Source organism: Leucopleurus acutus (assembly GCF_964270905.1).
Source record: "Leucopleurus acutus genome assembly, chromosome: 12".
NCBI lineage: Eukaryota > Metazoa > Chordata > Mammalia > Artiodactyla > Delphinidae > Leucopleurus > Leucopleurus acutus.
In genome coordinates, this window is record NC_139154.1 from 90182760 (window position 1) to 90198892 (window position 16133).

General features: G+C 37.3%; 1 protein-coding gene across 1 annotated transcript in view; it reads right to left on the bottom strand.

The window, feature by feature from the left end:
• The window catches only part of EXOC6B (exocyst complex component 6B), a 715292-nt gene extending 700446 nt beyond the window's left edge, over nucleotides 1–14846 (bottom strand). The window contains exon 1 of the mRNA XM_082851950.1: nucleotides 14588–14846. Within this exon, the coding sequence (XP_082708076.1) occupies nucleotides 14588–14700 (113 nt within the window). The 5' untranslated portion in view covers nucleotides 14701–14846. The remainder of the gene's footprint in view (nucleotides 1–14587) is intronic.
• Between the last annotated feature and the right edge of the window lie 1287 nt (nucleotides 14847–16133).

Genomic DNA, 16133 nt, shown 5'->3' on the forward strand with positions numbered 1-16133 from the left:
AGATAGACATCCAAAAATTAATTGTATTTCTACATATTAGCAATGAACATAATGACACCAAAATTTAAAATACAGTACCATTTACAATCACTTTTTAAAAAAGAAATACTGAGGTGTAAATCTAACAAAATATGGACTGAGTTTGTATGCAAAAAACTGCACAGTGCTGATAAAAAGAGATCAAAAGGGAGCTAAACAAATTGATAAACATACCATATTTGTGACTGGAAGACTCATGAAGTAAAGAAGTCAATTCTCCACAAACTGATATACAGGTTTAATACAACTCCTATCAAAATCTCAGCAAGATACTTTTGTAGATATAAACAAAATTATTCTAAAATTTATATGGAAAGGCAATGGAACTAAATGAGCTAAAACTATTTTGATAAAGAAGATTAAAGTGGAAGGAATCAGTCTACCCATTATCAAGACTTATTCTATATAGTTACAGTAATCAAGACTGTGATACTGGCAGAGGGATAGACATATAGATCAACAGAAAAGAGAGACCCCAGAACAGACCAACACAAATATGCCCAAGTGGCTTTTGGCGAAGGTGCAAAAGCAGTTCGTTAGAGGAAAAACAGCCTTTTCAATAAATGGTGGTGGAACAATTGGATATCCATAGGCCAAAAAAAAAGGAGGGAGAAATTTTGAAGTCTCATTGCTTATACAAAAATTACAAAATTACAAAAATCATTTCAAAATGAATCACAGGGGCCTCCCGGGTGGCTCAGTGGTTAAGAATCCACCTGCCAATGCACGGCACATGGGTTCAAGCCCTGGTCCGGGAAGATCCCACATGCCACGCAGCAACTAAGCCCATGCGCCACAACTACCGAGCCTGCGCTCTAGAGCCCGTGAGCCACAACTACCGAGCCTGCGTGCTGCAATTATTGAAGCACGCGTGCCTAGAGCCTGTGCTCCGCAACAAAGGAAGCCACCGCAATGAGAAGCCCGCGCACCGCAACGAAGAGTAGCCCCCTCTCGCCACAACTAGAGAAAGCCCGCTCGCAGCAACGAAAACCCAACACAGCCAAAAATAAAATAAATTAAATAAATGAATTTTTTTAAAAAAATGAATCACAGACTTTTCATTTTTGTAAAACTATAAACTTTTAGGATAAAAAAAAATCACCAGGGAAAATCCTCAAGATCTAGGGCTAGGCAGAGTTCTTAGAATTGACGCCAAAAACATGTTCCATACAAAGAAAAATTGCTAACTTGGACTTCATCAAAATAAAAAACTTCTGATCTGTAACGGACCTCTGTTAAGAGGGTGAAAAGACAAGCCACAGAGTGGAAGAAAATGTCTACAAGCCACACATCCAATAAAGGACTAGTATCTAGAAATATAAAGAATTTTCAAAATTCAACAGTTAAAAAAATCCAATTAGAAACTGGGCAAAACACATGAAGAAGCAATTCAACAAAGTAGATATACATATGGCAAGTAAGTACATGAAAAGATATTCAGCATCATTAGCAGTTAGAAAAATACAAACCACAATAAGTTAAAAAAGTTAAAACCACAATAAGATACTACTACACCTGTATCAGAACGGCTAAAATAAAAAATAGTGACACCAAATGCTAGCAAGGATCTGGAAAAACGAACCCGCCTACATTGCTGGTGGGAACGTAAAATGGTACCACCACTTCAGAAAACAAGTTTAGTAGTTCTTCAAAAAGTTAAATAGAGTTACCATATGACCCAGCAATTCCACCACTAGCTATATACCCTAGAGAAGTGAAAATGTTTGTTCACACAAAAACCTTTACAGAAGTATTTATAGCAGTTTCATTTTAATAGCCAAAATCCGGAAATAAGCCAGATGTCCTTTAATGGGTGAATGATTAAAAAACTGTGGTACAGCTATACCATGGAATACCATTCTGCAATAAAAAGGAACAAACTATGGATACACCACAACAATTCGGATGAATCTCCAGGAAATTACATTGCGTGAAGCCAATTCCAAAATGTTACATACTGTATGATTCCATTTATATAACATTCTTGAGATGATAAAATTATAGAAATGGAGAACAGTTTAGTGGTTTTCAGGGGCTAAAGAGCAGATAGGGACAGAAGGAAAATAGTTGTAGTTGTAAGAGGGCAACATGAGGGATGCTTGTGATGATGAAAATATTCTGTACTTTGACTGTCACAATGGCAATATCTTAGTCCTGATATATTGTACTACAGTTTCTCATGATGCTACTAGTGGAGGAAACTGTGTAAAGGGTACAGGGGATCTCTGTATAATTTCTTACAAGTGAATTTCCAATTACTTCAAAATGCAAAGTTTCATTTTAAAAAAATCAAATAATAAATGTATAGAGTCAGATCCATATTTACCATTTAAAAATGCTTCCAATAGCCTATTTTTCTATTTCCAGAGCTCTTCTCATTTCATTTTCCTCTTTCTTTTGCTATTCCAATGCCAAAAGATCTTTGTTGTACACTTTTCCCTTACAAATGTCAAGTAATTCTTTTACCTCATCAAAAACAAAATGTTTGGCTAGCTCCCTTATTTCTTTCCTTTTTTTTTTTTAATGTGTTATACAAACATGTCTTTCCTAACATCAAACTCCATACCAAAAATGTTTCATAACATGGATTCAGTCAAGCTCAATGTCTGCTGTTTTTATTCATTCATATTTCTTGGTAAGATCACATTTCATATCAATACCCTTAAATGTTATTGTTTATTGGCACCAGAGCTTCCCTAGAAAGTGAAAGTTAGTCGCACTGCAATGATTCTTGCTTGCTTAGATGTTTCACAGAAAGCAGAAGGGAGATACAAAAAGCAAGCACAAATATGAGGGAAGAAACAAAGCCACAATTTTCAAAGGAAAAAAACATAAAGAAGCACTTTTTAAATATAGAGATATTGAGAACAATAAAAGCAAAGGTTCTGACACGCAACAAGACGTTAGTGCTCCACTATACAAAATAACAATGCCAAAAGATACACTTTCGTCCCAGTTTGTCACGTTCCAAGTATATAAAAACACAATCAAAATTGAAAGCCTGTGTTACTCCACAGCTTTTTAATCAAAAACAAATATGCAAAAGAGCCTTATTTTAATCCAAATCATCATTTTTGGCAAATGGCCTTGTCACTTATCTAATATACAACAGAACATTTGTCCAGCTTCCTAAACACTGGAAACATCTAAATACCCAAAAAATGACAGAATTGTTCTTTTAAAAAGTTTGCTATTGTCATTGTTTTTGCTTTTGCTTTTATCAAATCACAGTAGTACCTGAAAGTAAATTCACTACAGTGCAAGATACATGTCAATCTGATGATCTCCAAGACTGTGAATGGGAGGCATGTATTTTAACAGAGTCCTAGTCCATATGCATCATCACAAATCACATTAAGGTAACCTAGCTGGTTGCACTGTGATAATTCTTGCTCACTTAGATGTTTAACCGGGCGATGCATGTTTTAAAGTTTTTTTATGCAAATATATATTACACGCTTAAATTTTATTTTATCAATCTCTGTGCTCTTGAGACTTATACATCTCAATTTTTTTTTAATTATAAATCCAGAACAGGGTAGGTTCCAGACATTCCAGGTAAATAACCTCCTTAATAAGGCATACATTTTCCAGGAAGTATACTCTAAATTACACAGACAAAACATCTATGGTTACTTTATTTGTTGGCAGTTTTTTAAATGGCCAAGGTGGGTTGGTCTTTAACATCAAATTTAAGACTGTTAGGAATAAAATTATGGTGGCTTTAACGGCATTTCTTTCTTTCTAGAACACAACCCAAATAACTTCTAAAGAACCTTGGCCCTATCCTTAAGTACTCTCTCTCACTCTACTTCTTTTGAAGGAATAGAGTGGCTTATCCAGGTTCTTCAACTTTCATAAAAAAATAATATTCCAACCCACAGCTGGTTTACTTTTAAAGCACATACAGGTCTTACTTAACCTAGAACATATGCAAGTGATACATTCACAAAGAAAGGCAAAAAAATATAATCTTGAACTCACTGATACTTGTCAGTTATCAAAAACTTTGACTACTAAAAGCAGTATTTATGAAGACTTAACGTACATGCAAGGCATACACTCTTCTAGACTAGAAATTATGAAGACTGGTCACATGCATTTTACTAAGGAAAGGGTGTATAGCATTCAAAAGATTCTCAAAGTGATCAATAATCCAAAAAAGGGGGTAAGCGGGATAATGCACCATCAACTTCCACCGTAGGTATTATAAAATCTATGCCTTGATTAAGCCAAGACAAGCAGACAACTGCATTCCCTTGACTCCCTGCAGAACTGCTTTTACTAAATTGTACTTTGGTTATGCCATATGCTTTCACTAAAGGACAATATAAGAAACAGCCTGTCACATATTGCTGCATTTACTATATGGCTATTAAAGTTACATTATACAGGGCCTTCTTTGTGAGGACATATGGGAGAAACAGTTCTCAGAACCAAGAATAGCTGTGCTTCTCCAAAGTAACTACTTTTTAAGTTTACACCATAACTCAAACAACAAAGCATATCTCGTTTTTGCACTAGCTGCCGGAAAGCCTAGAGCCAAACTGATGGCCTACCTTAACAAACATAATCTTTTAACAGCTCTCACTCTTGACTTCATATTCTCTTTCCTACCTTTGTTTTCCCTCTCCCCAATTTGCTCACCACCTTTGATGTATCTATTACAATATTTTTTTAAATCATGTAGATTTTTGGAAACCATCTAATTCCTTTCTACAAGGCAAGGGGAAAATCAGAGAAAAAGAGAGAGAAAGAGAAAACAGTCAATTGTCAACCAGAATAAGAGGGGAAGGAGACTGAGAATAACCCCAAAACAGAGTTAAGACAAAATTAATCACCCTTCAAAAAAATCAGTCAAAATGTGAAGGAAATATTAATGCACAGTTACCCGCAATTTGAAAGAAAACATTTAACATTCCAAGGACATCGAGGAACGTAAAATATAACATAAATATAACTTACAGATACACATCACAAATTGCTTTCTAAAATAGCCAAAATAATAAAATATTTCATTATCACTATCTCTTAACTGACCTCTCCTTACTTCAAATATTCAAACAAAGTCCATGTAACATCAGCTAGTCAGCAAACTGTCTTGTTTTCTAAATACTCCAGCAGATACTACTACACTGCAAAAAAAGGCTTTACTCTTTTTTCCACAGCCACAGCAGACATCTCTAAGAAATAAGCTATTAGTCACATCAGGTTTAAGCTCAGCTTTATTTTTAACTCAGTTTTTACTAACTCCTCCCCCCCTCATTATTTTTGCTATCTCCCCCAAGCAAATATTAAATGTCATAGTTGCTCAGCATCTCAACCCAGATTAACATGTTTCATAGAGAAGCTACTCACTAATTTTATTTCTTCAAGTTGTTTTCAGCTGGAAGCTTGATTTTGTATGTGATTAAATAAATTACTACATCATTAGCAAATACTAAAAACTATCAAATCCAACGATGTAAAGAATCAAAATATCTTTATTTTCCTCAATGACCTAATCAATATTCATACATATCATATTCCAAACTAAAGCTACGTCATAAATGTCCTCTAAAACTCTAAACTGCTTCCAAAACCATATTAAATAATTGTCCTTATCAATAATTTTTTGCAACTAATTCATATACTAATTAGGTAAATGCTGGAAATTATGTAAACATGTGAATACATTTTAAAGTAAAGAACATTTTAAGTAAAGAATTTATTAAAATATTGACATCCTCTGATTTGCTAAGAACTGTATTTGTATGTGAAGCAGCATTATCTAATAATGTTACTGCATTCCCCCAAAAAAACCTTCTGATTTCAAATTATCATAGCCTCTTGGTATAAGATTTTTTTTAATTCTTTTAAAATGTCTGTTTATTCATGTTCCTTTATAACTAAAACAACAGAAAGGCAGGTTTGAAACTTTCATTCCATAAAAAACAATAGTTTCTTTGTTTTAGTAATCACAACCCGTTTTCGTTTGTACACTCCTGATGCATTTAAGCAAAGCATAATTATCAAAGGTTCTTTACTGGTGCTCCCAAATCAAAGAGAAAAATACCAACCCTATAGAAAAATAATCAAAGGACAGGGACAGACAGTACACACACACACACACACAGTCTTTACACATATGAAGAGATGTTCAGCCTCACTCATACAGTACAAATAAAAACGCTGAAATACCATTTGTCATTATCATATTAGCAAAAACTCAAAAGTCTAAAACACACTTTGCTGAAAATGCTATGGAGAAACGAGCAATCTCATAGACGGCTAGAAGGAGAACAAAATGGTACAACCCCTGTAGAAAGTAATACCTACCAAAGTACAGGTACACTCATTATTTTACCCAGCAATCCCACTTCTGGGAATCGATCCTACAGATACAGTAGGAAATGTACAATAAGAAATTACAGACATTCAAGATTATTCACTGCTGCATTATTCTGTCCAACAAAAGACTGGACATAACCCAAGTATACAGAAATAGGGAACTGGCTGAATAAACCATAGTATATTTACACTATGTAGCTGTAAAAAAGAATAAGGGAAATCTCTGCATACTGATATGGACAGATCTCCAAAATATACTGATGAAATAATATAAAACACTAAGCTACAGAACTGCATATACAGTACACTGCTTCTTTTGTAAAAGGGGAGGAGAAAATAAAATCATATATGCCTATATTTGCACTAAAAATACAATGGAAGAATAAACAACAAACTAATAAAATGAGGAATAGAGGGAATGGGAAAAATACTAGATTTATGGTTCATATCATTTTCTTTCCACTTTTTAAATATTTCAAACCCATACAAATAAAGATAATTTACCCATTCATATTTTATTTTCAGAATTACACTAGGTAAAATTTCCAGATGAGTTTCACCAGCACTATATATTTGATCTAATGATAACTAATAAATTCTTCAAATTCAACATAGGAATGATTGCCAAATGCTACTCTCCCATTTAATTTCCCTCTGTGACTAATTTTTCTATGGCTTGAATCTAATTGATCAGATAACACACCAGAATAACCTTCCACTGGAAGAGCTTCAATGAAAATTTTTGTTTATTTAGCTCGAATAAAATCAGACTTGGAGCCCAATGCTGATTGAACCAAACCAGCACTGTCTTATCAGCTACAAGAGGGCTTTTTCAGTTTTTCATTTTTCAATTTGCTTGACAAGTCAATGAAGTTATTAAAATAAAACCTAACTTTTCTTTATTAAACCACAAAAAATTCATTATCCTATTCCATATTGTAATTGAAACTTATTTAACACTGTCCACCCCCTTTTTCCCAAATGTACAAAGATTTTAACTTATTACCAAATGTTAAGCTTTATTTATACAATGTGTACTTAGATCATAACATTTTAGTCACTAAAGTTATCATACTTATATTTGAAAAATTTTAACAATACTGCAAAAATATTTAAGATTCACAGGCATTACAGGCCAATTATTTTAGATTACGCTTTTGTTGAAGAGAAAGAGGAACTCTAAAATCATACGTAATTCCAAAAAATAAACACTTCCAACACGCCGAGGTTTTCAAGATTTTCAGCAGTTTTATTTTTTCCTCAAAAGCCTAGTCATATTTTTTAAGACAGTTAATCTACAAATCATTTAATTAACCCCCAAATAATTAACAGTTCATGGTACAATTATTTTATTCTTCTATTCATTCAACAAATATTTATTGAGTACCAACTGTATGCCAGGCACTCTTTCAGGTTTCCAGGATACAGCAGCAAACAAAAGAAACAAAATTCCTCCCCTCCTGGAATACACATTCTAATGAAGGAGACAATTAAAAATTATGTATGTCAGGCAATAGTAAGTGCCACAAAGAAAAATAAAATTCCTCCCCCTTTATTCTCTATTCTAATAAATGGCACCACCATTCACCCATTTACTTAGGCCAAGAGCCTTGGAATCATGCTTGATTCCTCTCTTTCTTTAACCCCTATAACTAATCCAATATTTTGGCTCTGCTTTCAAAATATATTCTAAATCCAACTACTTCTCATCATCTCCTCCCCAACATCTTACTGCATGCTACAACCATCTCTTAGTTCTTATTACTGCAAATATCCCTTGACTGGTTTTCCTGTTTCTTCTCTTACTCCAATCTTCACACAGCAGCCAGAATGTTCTTTGTTTAACTTAAGTTACAGCATGTCACTTTCCTGCTCAAAACTCTCTTGTACCTTGCCATAACACTTAGAAATAAAATCAGTCTCTTTCTTTGTCTACACTATCTGGACCCTCACTAATTTCCTACCATCACCTCCCATTATGCTTCTCCTGAGTCTTCACACTGTGCCTGCTGTCTGGAAGGTACTTCCCCCAGAGAGCCATATGGCTTGCTCCTTCACTCTTTTCAAACCTTTGCCAGAATAACTTTTTCTAATCACCTAATCAAAAATAATACCCCATCATATGTAGCACTAACAACTAAATAACACTATTATTTTATGTATCCATGTGTTTGTTTATTCTGTGAGTGCTCCACTAGAATGTAAGGTCCAAAAGGGCAGGGACATGTCTATTTTGTTCCCTGTTGTACCCCAGAGCCTGGAAGAGTACCTGGCACATAGAAGTTGTTCCATAAATATTTGTAGAATGAATGCATAAATTAATTCATGAATGAAGCCACCAAAATAATATAGATATATAACAATGTATAAAACTGTATATAATATGTTAACTGAAAAAGCAAGACACAACATGATAATATTCTTCTAATGTAATAAATATGGAAAAAGCTTAAAAGAAATATACAAATATAAGATTGTGACAGGGTGGTAGGATTAAGTTTTTTGTTGTCTGTTTCTTCTTTTTACAAGTCATTACCTTACATTTATAAATTAAAATATAAAAATTTTATTTTTAGAAGGGAGCTACTACTAAAAAATAAGCAATTAGCAATGGGAGATCATTTCTTTCCCCTCATTGATTGTCAAGGACGGAGTATATCAGTCACCGGAACTGCCTTTATAAAATTGTTTCCCATCTCCTCCTCCATTCTCCAGTCTATATCAAAGTAACCACTTCCAGGGTCTGATTATTGATGAATATTATATCCCTCAGCTGTATGAGTGGAAGGGAAAAAAAAAGTCAAGAACCACTCCAAACACTAAGTTTTGTAATTAACGTAACTCCAGAAACAGAAATACCTAAGTCCACATGGCAAACTCAAGGGTAAAAGGCAGATGATTCACATTATCGGAGTTACTACTACCTAGCAGGTACAGTGAAGAACGCTTTACCTCCTTTTTTTTTTTTTTTGATACTGTTCCTGCAATGTAGGTGGTATAATCCCCATTTTAAAGATGAGAAAAATTTGTCTACTAGGGTGGTAAATTGCTTATAAAAACAATTAATTGTTTAAAGAGGTCCATGTGGTGACCAATAATGAGAGAGTGTCATAAACCAAGGATTATGATTAACTGATTTCTGTACAACTTAGGTAACAGGGGAGGGCAGAGGATGGAAAACAAAGCCATGTGGCCAAAGGCACAGAAGTAGTAAGTGGGGAAGCCAGTTCCCCATATTTAATTATCAAATGACACTGAGCTAAACAACTTTTGAAAATATTCCCCATATTTCTTTTCTGTAAGAGGCAGCTTTACACACAACTTAATTAAATAAGCAAGAGAGAAAATTGTTACTGCACCAAGAATACAGCTTTTTAACAACAAAATACATAAAGCAAAGGTCTAAAAGGAAATGCACCAAAACAACAGCAGCAGTGTTATAGGAGTGTAATTCTTAATATAGCTTCCAAAATTTTTTAAATGTTGACATAATAGCTTTTTTAATGTTTCAACAATGAAAAAGATCAAATAGATAAGATTCTATCATTAATACACCTTATGTTAATCTTAAAGCTGAGCAGTATAACACAAAACCATTCCATGAGGTAAGACAAGAATCAGTCCCTAAAGTAAAGTGCTTTACCAAGATCAAATATAGCAATCACATCATTCTTATAACACAAGAACCTCAGAAATGGAAGGCAGCAACTAAGCTAAAAAAGAGAAAACCTTTACCTGAAAACATTAGAGCAAACTTCTTCCCAGGTGAGAGCACTCAAAAAGGGAGGTCAAGCTGAACAGCAAAGTCAAACAAACACAATGACAGGGTCTTGAAGGTTACATTTCTGCTACAAATAAGGAATATAAATTTAATGGCAAAAAGACCAAGATAAATCAACCAGAAATATATCTGGGTTAGAAAAATGGCAATCAACAAATGATGCTAGAACTGCATATCAACATGTAAAAGAATGAAAATGAACACCCTTCCTTACACTATAGGCAAAAATTAACTCAAAATGGATCACAGACCTTAATGTAAAGATAAAATTATACAACTCAGGAAAAAAAAAGAGGAAATCTTCATAATCTTGGGTAAAGCAAAGGCTTCCTAGATACAACACCAAAAGCACAAGCAAAAAAATAAAAACTAGATATACTGGACTTACATCAAAATTTAACTTTTGTGCAACAAGAAAAATGAAAAAACAAACCAAAAGAATGGAAGAAAGTATTTGCAAATCCTATTCCTGGTAAGAGACTTATATCCAGAATATATAAAGAACTCTTACAACTCAATAATAAAAAGACAACCCAAGTAAAAACTGAGCAAAGGATCTCAATAGACATTGCTCCAAAAAAGATAAATAAATAATAAGCACATGGGCTTCCCTGGTGGCGCAGTGGTTGAGAGTCCGCCTGCCAGTGCAGGGGACACAGGTTCGTGCCCCGGTCCTGGAGGATCCCACGTGCCGCGGAGCGGCTGGGCCCGTGAGCCATGGCTGCTGGGCCTGCGCGTCCAGAGCCTGTGCTCCGCAACGGGACAGGCCACAACAGTGAGAGGCCGCATACCGCAAAAATAATAATAATAAGCACATGAAAACATTAACCATTAGGGAAATGCAAATCAAAACGACAGTGAGACGCAACTTCGTATCCACTAGGATGGCTAAAATAAAAAAAGATACTAACAAGTGCTGACAACGATATGAAGAAACTGGAACACTTACACACTGCTGGCAGGAATGCAAAATGGTACAGACATTTTGTTAAACAGTTTGGCAGTTCCTCAAAATGTTGTATGATTCCATTTATACAAAGTGAACAGAACAGGCAAACCCATAAGGACAGAAAGTAGTGACTACCTTGGGAAGGGGGACAGAATGAAGAGTGAGTGCTAATGGGTATGGGGTTTCTTTTGGGGGTGATGAAAATGTTCTAAAATTAGACTGTGGTGACTGTTACACAACTCTGTGAATACACTAAAAAAACAATGAATTGTATAGTTTAAATGGGTGAACTGTACGGGTTATGAATTATATCCCAATAAAGCTACTGTTTTAAAGGCAATGTATTTCACTGTTAAATTTAAAAGTCTGTTTTAAAATCTTAAATAGCAATTAAAACTGAATGTTAATTGCTAGCACCCAGAGAGCAAAGTGAGGAAATGGCTTATTCTGAATAACTGATGTGAAAGAAGACTAGAGATATGTAAACGTGATTTGAAAAATGAAAATATGAAGCTATTGTTCATGAGTGATTTGTGATCACTATTTTAGTATTAGCACTACAAGGCAAGAATCAATATTATTTTAAAAACAAGACATGCCCTAACATCTTATGGGCCTCTTTCCTCATCTGCAAAATCAGGACTTGTAGTTAACAAAATAATTTTTGAGATGAAGACAGAGAAGAAAGAGATGGCTGCTTTCCCAAAAGAATTTGCTAGGCAACAGCCTTTATATGCATGGATAAGCTTGGGACTTTCAGAATTACAGTAAGTAAGGAAAGACACTCCTTATGATACATGGGAATCAACTAACATTGCATTTACTGTTCAAGCTTAAATAAGGTTAGTTATATAATGAAAAAGTCAAGCCACTGTGGATCCTCAAACAAAAAGGGATAAAACTGGAAGAATAATTTGGTACCACAAATTATTATTATCTAGTTCCTCTTCACTTACAAAACCTTTCTCAGGAACAGCTAAGAACCCGGTGCCTTAAAAATGCTACCTCAGAAGAAACAGGAAAGACTATGAAGAGGGATAGAGTTTGAGATTTACAGTTAAGAGTAAAGTTAGGGAAGAGAGCCTACTGCCTTTATCAAACCTGTTTAATAACTGTGATGGAAAACCAGGAGATAATGATTATGGAAGTGCACCCAGGGTAAAGCATGAGATGTGAAACATCAAGTCTGTGCATGCTGCTGCCTCTGAATGGAATAAGAAAGATGAGATCATCCCCTGTGAATATGGGAAGAACAAGCTAGACTAAAGACAAAGACAGTGTATATTACTTGTATTATAGGATGTTCTAGTAATTGAATCTTGGGTCCGATAGTAAGATTTAGGGTTATCCACCAAAGACCAGATGAGACCAAAAATGAAAAGCCCCTAATAATGATAAAAGGGAGTCAGGAAAAGCAACTAAAAGTAGTAGGATAGTGCAGCGGTTTTCAAAACTTTTTTTTTTTTACCATGTCCCCTTAGGACAAAAGATCCCTAATCCATATACCCCAACAAAACCTGACTTTCCAGTGAAAAAAGAACTCAGTGATAACAATGAGGCAAATCTGCGGGAGAATGGGTAACATATTTTAAACATAATATGTATACTCTTCAGACAAGATAATGGAAAATTACAGGCCAAAATTCAGTTGAACAAATATGCATTACTATTCAGTGGAGAGCTAACGTAACAAATCACAACAAACTAAACTGATAACACTAAATTAAGTCATTTATCCTATAAACCAAGAACGACAGCAATTAAAAACCGCAACCAACTCAAGACAACATTAATGGTGTTCTGATGAAGAATCCTTCCTCAAAACTCTGGTAATCCCAACTGTTCCAGCAGGAGCTTTGCTTGGCTGCCAACTATATAGCTCAGCAACCAAATTTCTTAGTAGAACACTGAAACAGCATCCTCAGTAACTCTAATAACATTTTGTTTCATGAAAACCAAATATTAACAACCATTAATAATGTACATAGAATATCAGTAAGTAGTCCTTAGTTTTTATAAAAGTAAAGATAATGAAATGAGGGTCATTCACCCCTAAGAACTCAAGAAAATGTAAAAAGAGAGGAGCATGACGGTCATGATCATAATGCAGTAAGGGACAAAAAGCAAACTACTAAGGATGGTCATGTCCCATGTCCAGGGATGGCACTGGTAAAACTGTGCTAACAATATGCCCTGGAGAAGGAAGCTGTGCGGGTGGAAATGAGGAGTCTAGTCTCCAGCCTGCCCCTCCTTCAAACACTTTCATGAGGCAACTCTCCCCGTGAAAAAACAAAGCAGTGAGTAATAACTTTTTTGAGGGGAGGAACAGCGACCCAAGACTGTACAAGGTGGGTAAGATAATTCTCTCTGTTGGCTGCATGGAGACCAGAAGGTGCCACAGGAAGGACGAAGATAAGCTAGTTCTAGGGCACCAATAAACTGAGGGGAAAGAAAAAGGTAGTTTGAAATTGCGCTTGGTGAGTAATTAACATAAAGTACTGGTAGATGGTGATCCCCAACTGAGGCAGAAAAACAGAGATTAAGAATGCAGACTCTGGATCCAGAATGCGTGAGCAGGAATCACGACTCTCCCAATTTATTTTCTCTGTGACCTTGGGCAAGTCACTTAACCTCTCTGTGCTTCATCTGTAAAAGGAGGGCAATAATAGTACCTTCCTAATAGGGCTGTTGTGCAGTTTGAATAAGTTATACTTGTAAATCGCTTAATAAATGTCTTGCACTTTACATAGTAAGTGGTACCTAAGTTTTGTTAAATAAGTTGAGGTGGGTGGCGGCTTGTTTTGACAACTCCAAATAAAATGGGGGTGTGTGGGCAAAGTAATGGTCACAGGGAACGGAGGGGAGATAACGTCTCTTCGGTGAGGAGTACCAGGAGGCTGCACACTTGGGGAGGTCGTCCTCCTGACAGGGCTCAGCAAGCACCCGCTCACAGGAGACGCTGAAGGAAACTTCCCTCCTTCCAGGCCTAGGATTTTCAAGAACTCGATTCTGAGAAGTGGTTGTGATTCTGAGGCAAGAGTTTAATTTCCGAGCAAGAGACCGTGGGGTGAATTCTGTTTTGCCTAAAGAGCAGGTCTTGGGTCTAGGGCAGGACGAGGTTTGAGTCGGAGACAGAAGGGTGATGTCCTCAGTGGGAAAGCTCTGCTAAAAGCCACCACCTGCCGGGCGCGCTCCCGCTGCCCGCGCCGGTCTAGCCTCGGAGGGAGAACGACGGCCTCCCCAGCCCCAAGGGAGGCAGGAGCCTACAGAGTAACGGGGCTGCCGGCGCCGACGGTCGGGAAGGGACCCCCCGGCGGGACTGCGGAGGGGGACCCGCCTCACCGAGGGTGGAGGTCGCTCGCCTGGCTCTCCGAAGGGAGGGGCCGGCGCTGGCCCTGCGGGTGGCCGGCCCGGCGCACAGCCCGGAGGAAGCCTGCCCCCGGATCCCGCCCGTGCCCGCCCATCTGTGGCCCCGGTACCCAGGGTACCTGAGCGTGGGCCCGATGCAGGCCGTGTCGGTGCTCTCGATCTCTCGGAGGATCCGCTCGTGCTCCGCCGCTGTCTCCAGGCTCTCCGCCTCCGCCATCTTACCCCGCTCCATAGACTGGGGGTGCCCGGCAGCGCGTGCCCTCCTTCAGCTCGGCTCACCTTTCGCTCGCTCGCGCTCTCTCTCTCTCCCTCTCTCCCTCTCTCTCGCTCTCTCTCTCTCTCTCTCTCCCTCCTCTCTCTCACCCCAGTCTCCAGAGCCTCCTGAGCCTCCTGCTACCCGCAGGACGACCCCTCCCTCACATGCGGCACGCCCCCTAGCGTCCCCGCGTCCGCAGACGTTCCGCGCAATGCCCGCTGGGATTGTAGTTCTCTGGGAGATGGGGTTCCACACGTTATTCATTGAATCGGCAAACGTGTTAAAAGCTCCGCTCTAAGGCAGGAACAGTTAAGGACTTCATATGCAACGGAGATTAAGTCCGGCAATGGCACTAAACCTACAAATTCTTAAGACCCATGCCTCAAAGTGCAAAAGCCTCTATAGGCACGAATATTAAGAAAGGACGAACTAGGTTTCTGCGGACAGCGATCTTACAAGTTAACAGGGAGGAAAAGCTCAAAACTAAGAAACCCAAAACTAAGAGATAAGGCATAATGTACCTGTAAGCCAGTTCAGAGAATCGAGCACAGTGATCACTTCTGGCTGCGAAGGATTCATTGAGAGACTAAGCCTGAACATTTTTTAAAGATGTGATTGGAAGGTGTGAGGAGCACCCAGAAGGCCAACAAAAACTTCATTTGCACTGGTGTGTAGATTAGTAGTAGCAAGAGATGGGGCTGGAAAAGCATCTTGGAAAAGGAATACTGGGAAGAGAAATTTGTACTTTATTCTAATGGCTCCACTGGTCCAACAACCAACTGCATCAAAAGCACCTTGGATCCTTTTTTTTAATACAGACCAAAGGTCCTACATATGGACATTCTTATCCAGGCATCTGCATTTCATAAATTCACCAGATTAGAATTTTTAAATCATATTTATTGATCACTGCTTGAGTTTTAAAATATAACACAATGACTGGGAATCCACTGAAGGTTTTTAAGAAGAGTAGTGACACAAACCAAATTTTGGCCTTAGGAAACTTGATCTAAAGCAAGTGTGCAAGGTGGACAGAAATAGAAAATTTGGAGACAGGAAAATGCTATAGAAAATGGTAAGGCCTAAACCAGGGAAGTGGCAATGAGAATGAAAAAGAATGGACAAGTAGGAAAAGCATTGTAAAAGCAGAATTGGCATGATTTACTAGGTATGGGGAAGGAGGATGTTTGGTATTACTCCAAGGTTTGGAGCAGAGTAACCGGGAGAATGGTGCCATCAACAAAAAAAAGGCATGTGAGAACCAAACTGGAAGTTGAGGCTAAATAATTTATGCCACGGATAATTATGCAATCATCAAGGAGAAAGAGAAAAGACTCTATATTCAGATATGAAACTGTCTTCAAATTGTAGGGTAGAGTGAAAAAAATGCATGAAACAGTATATAGAGC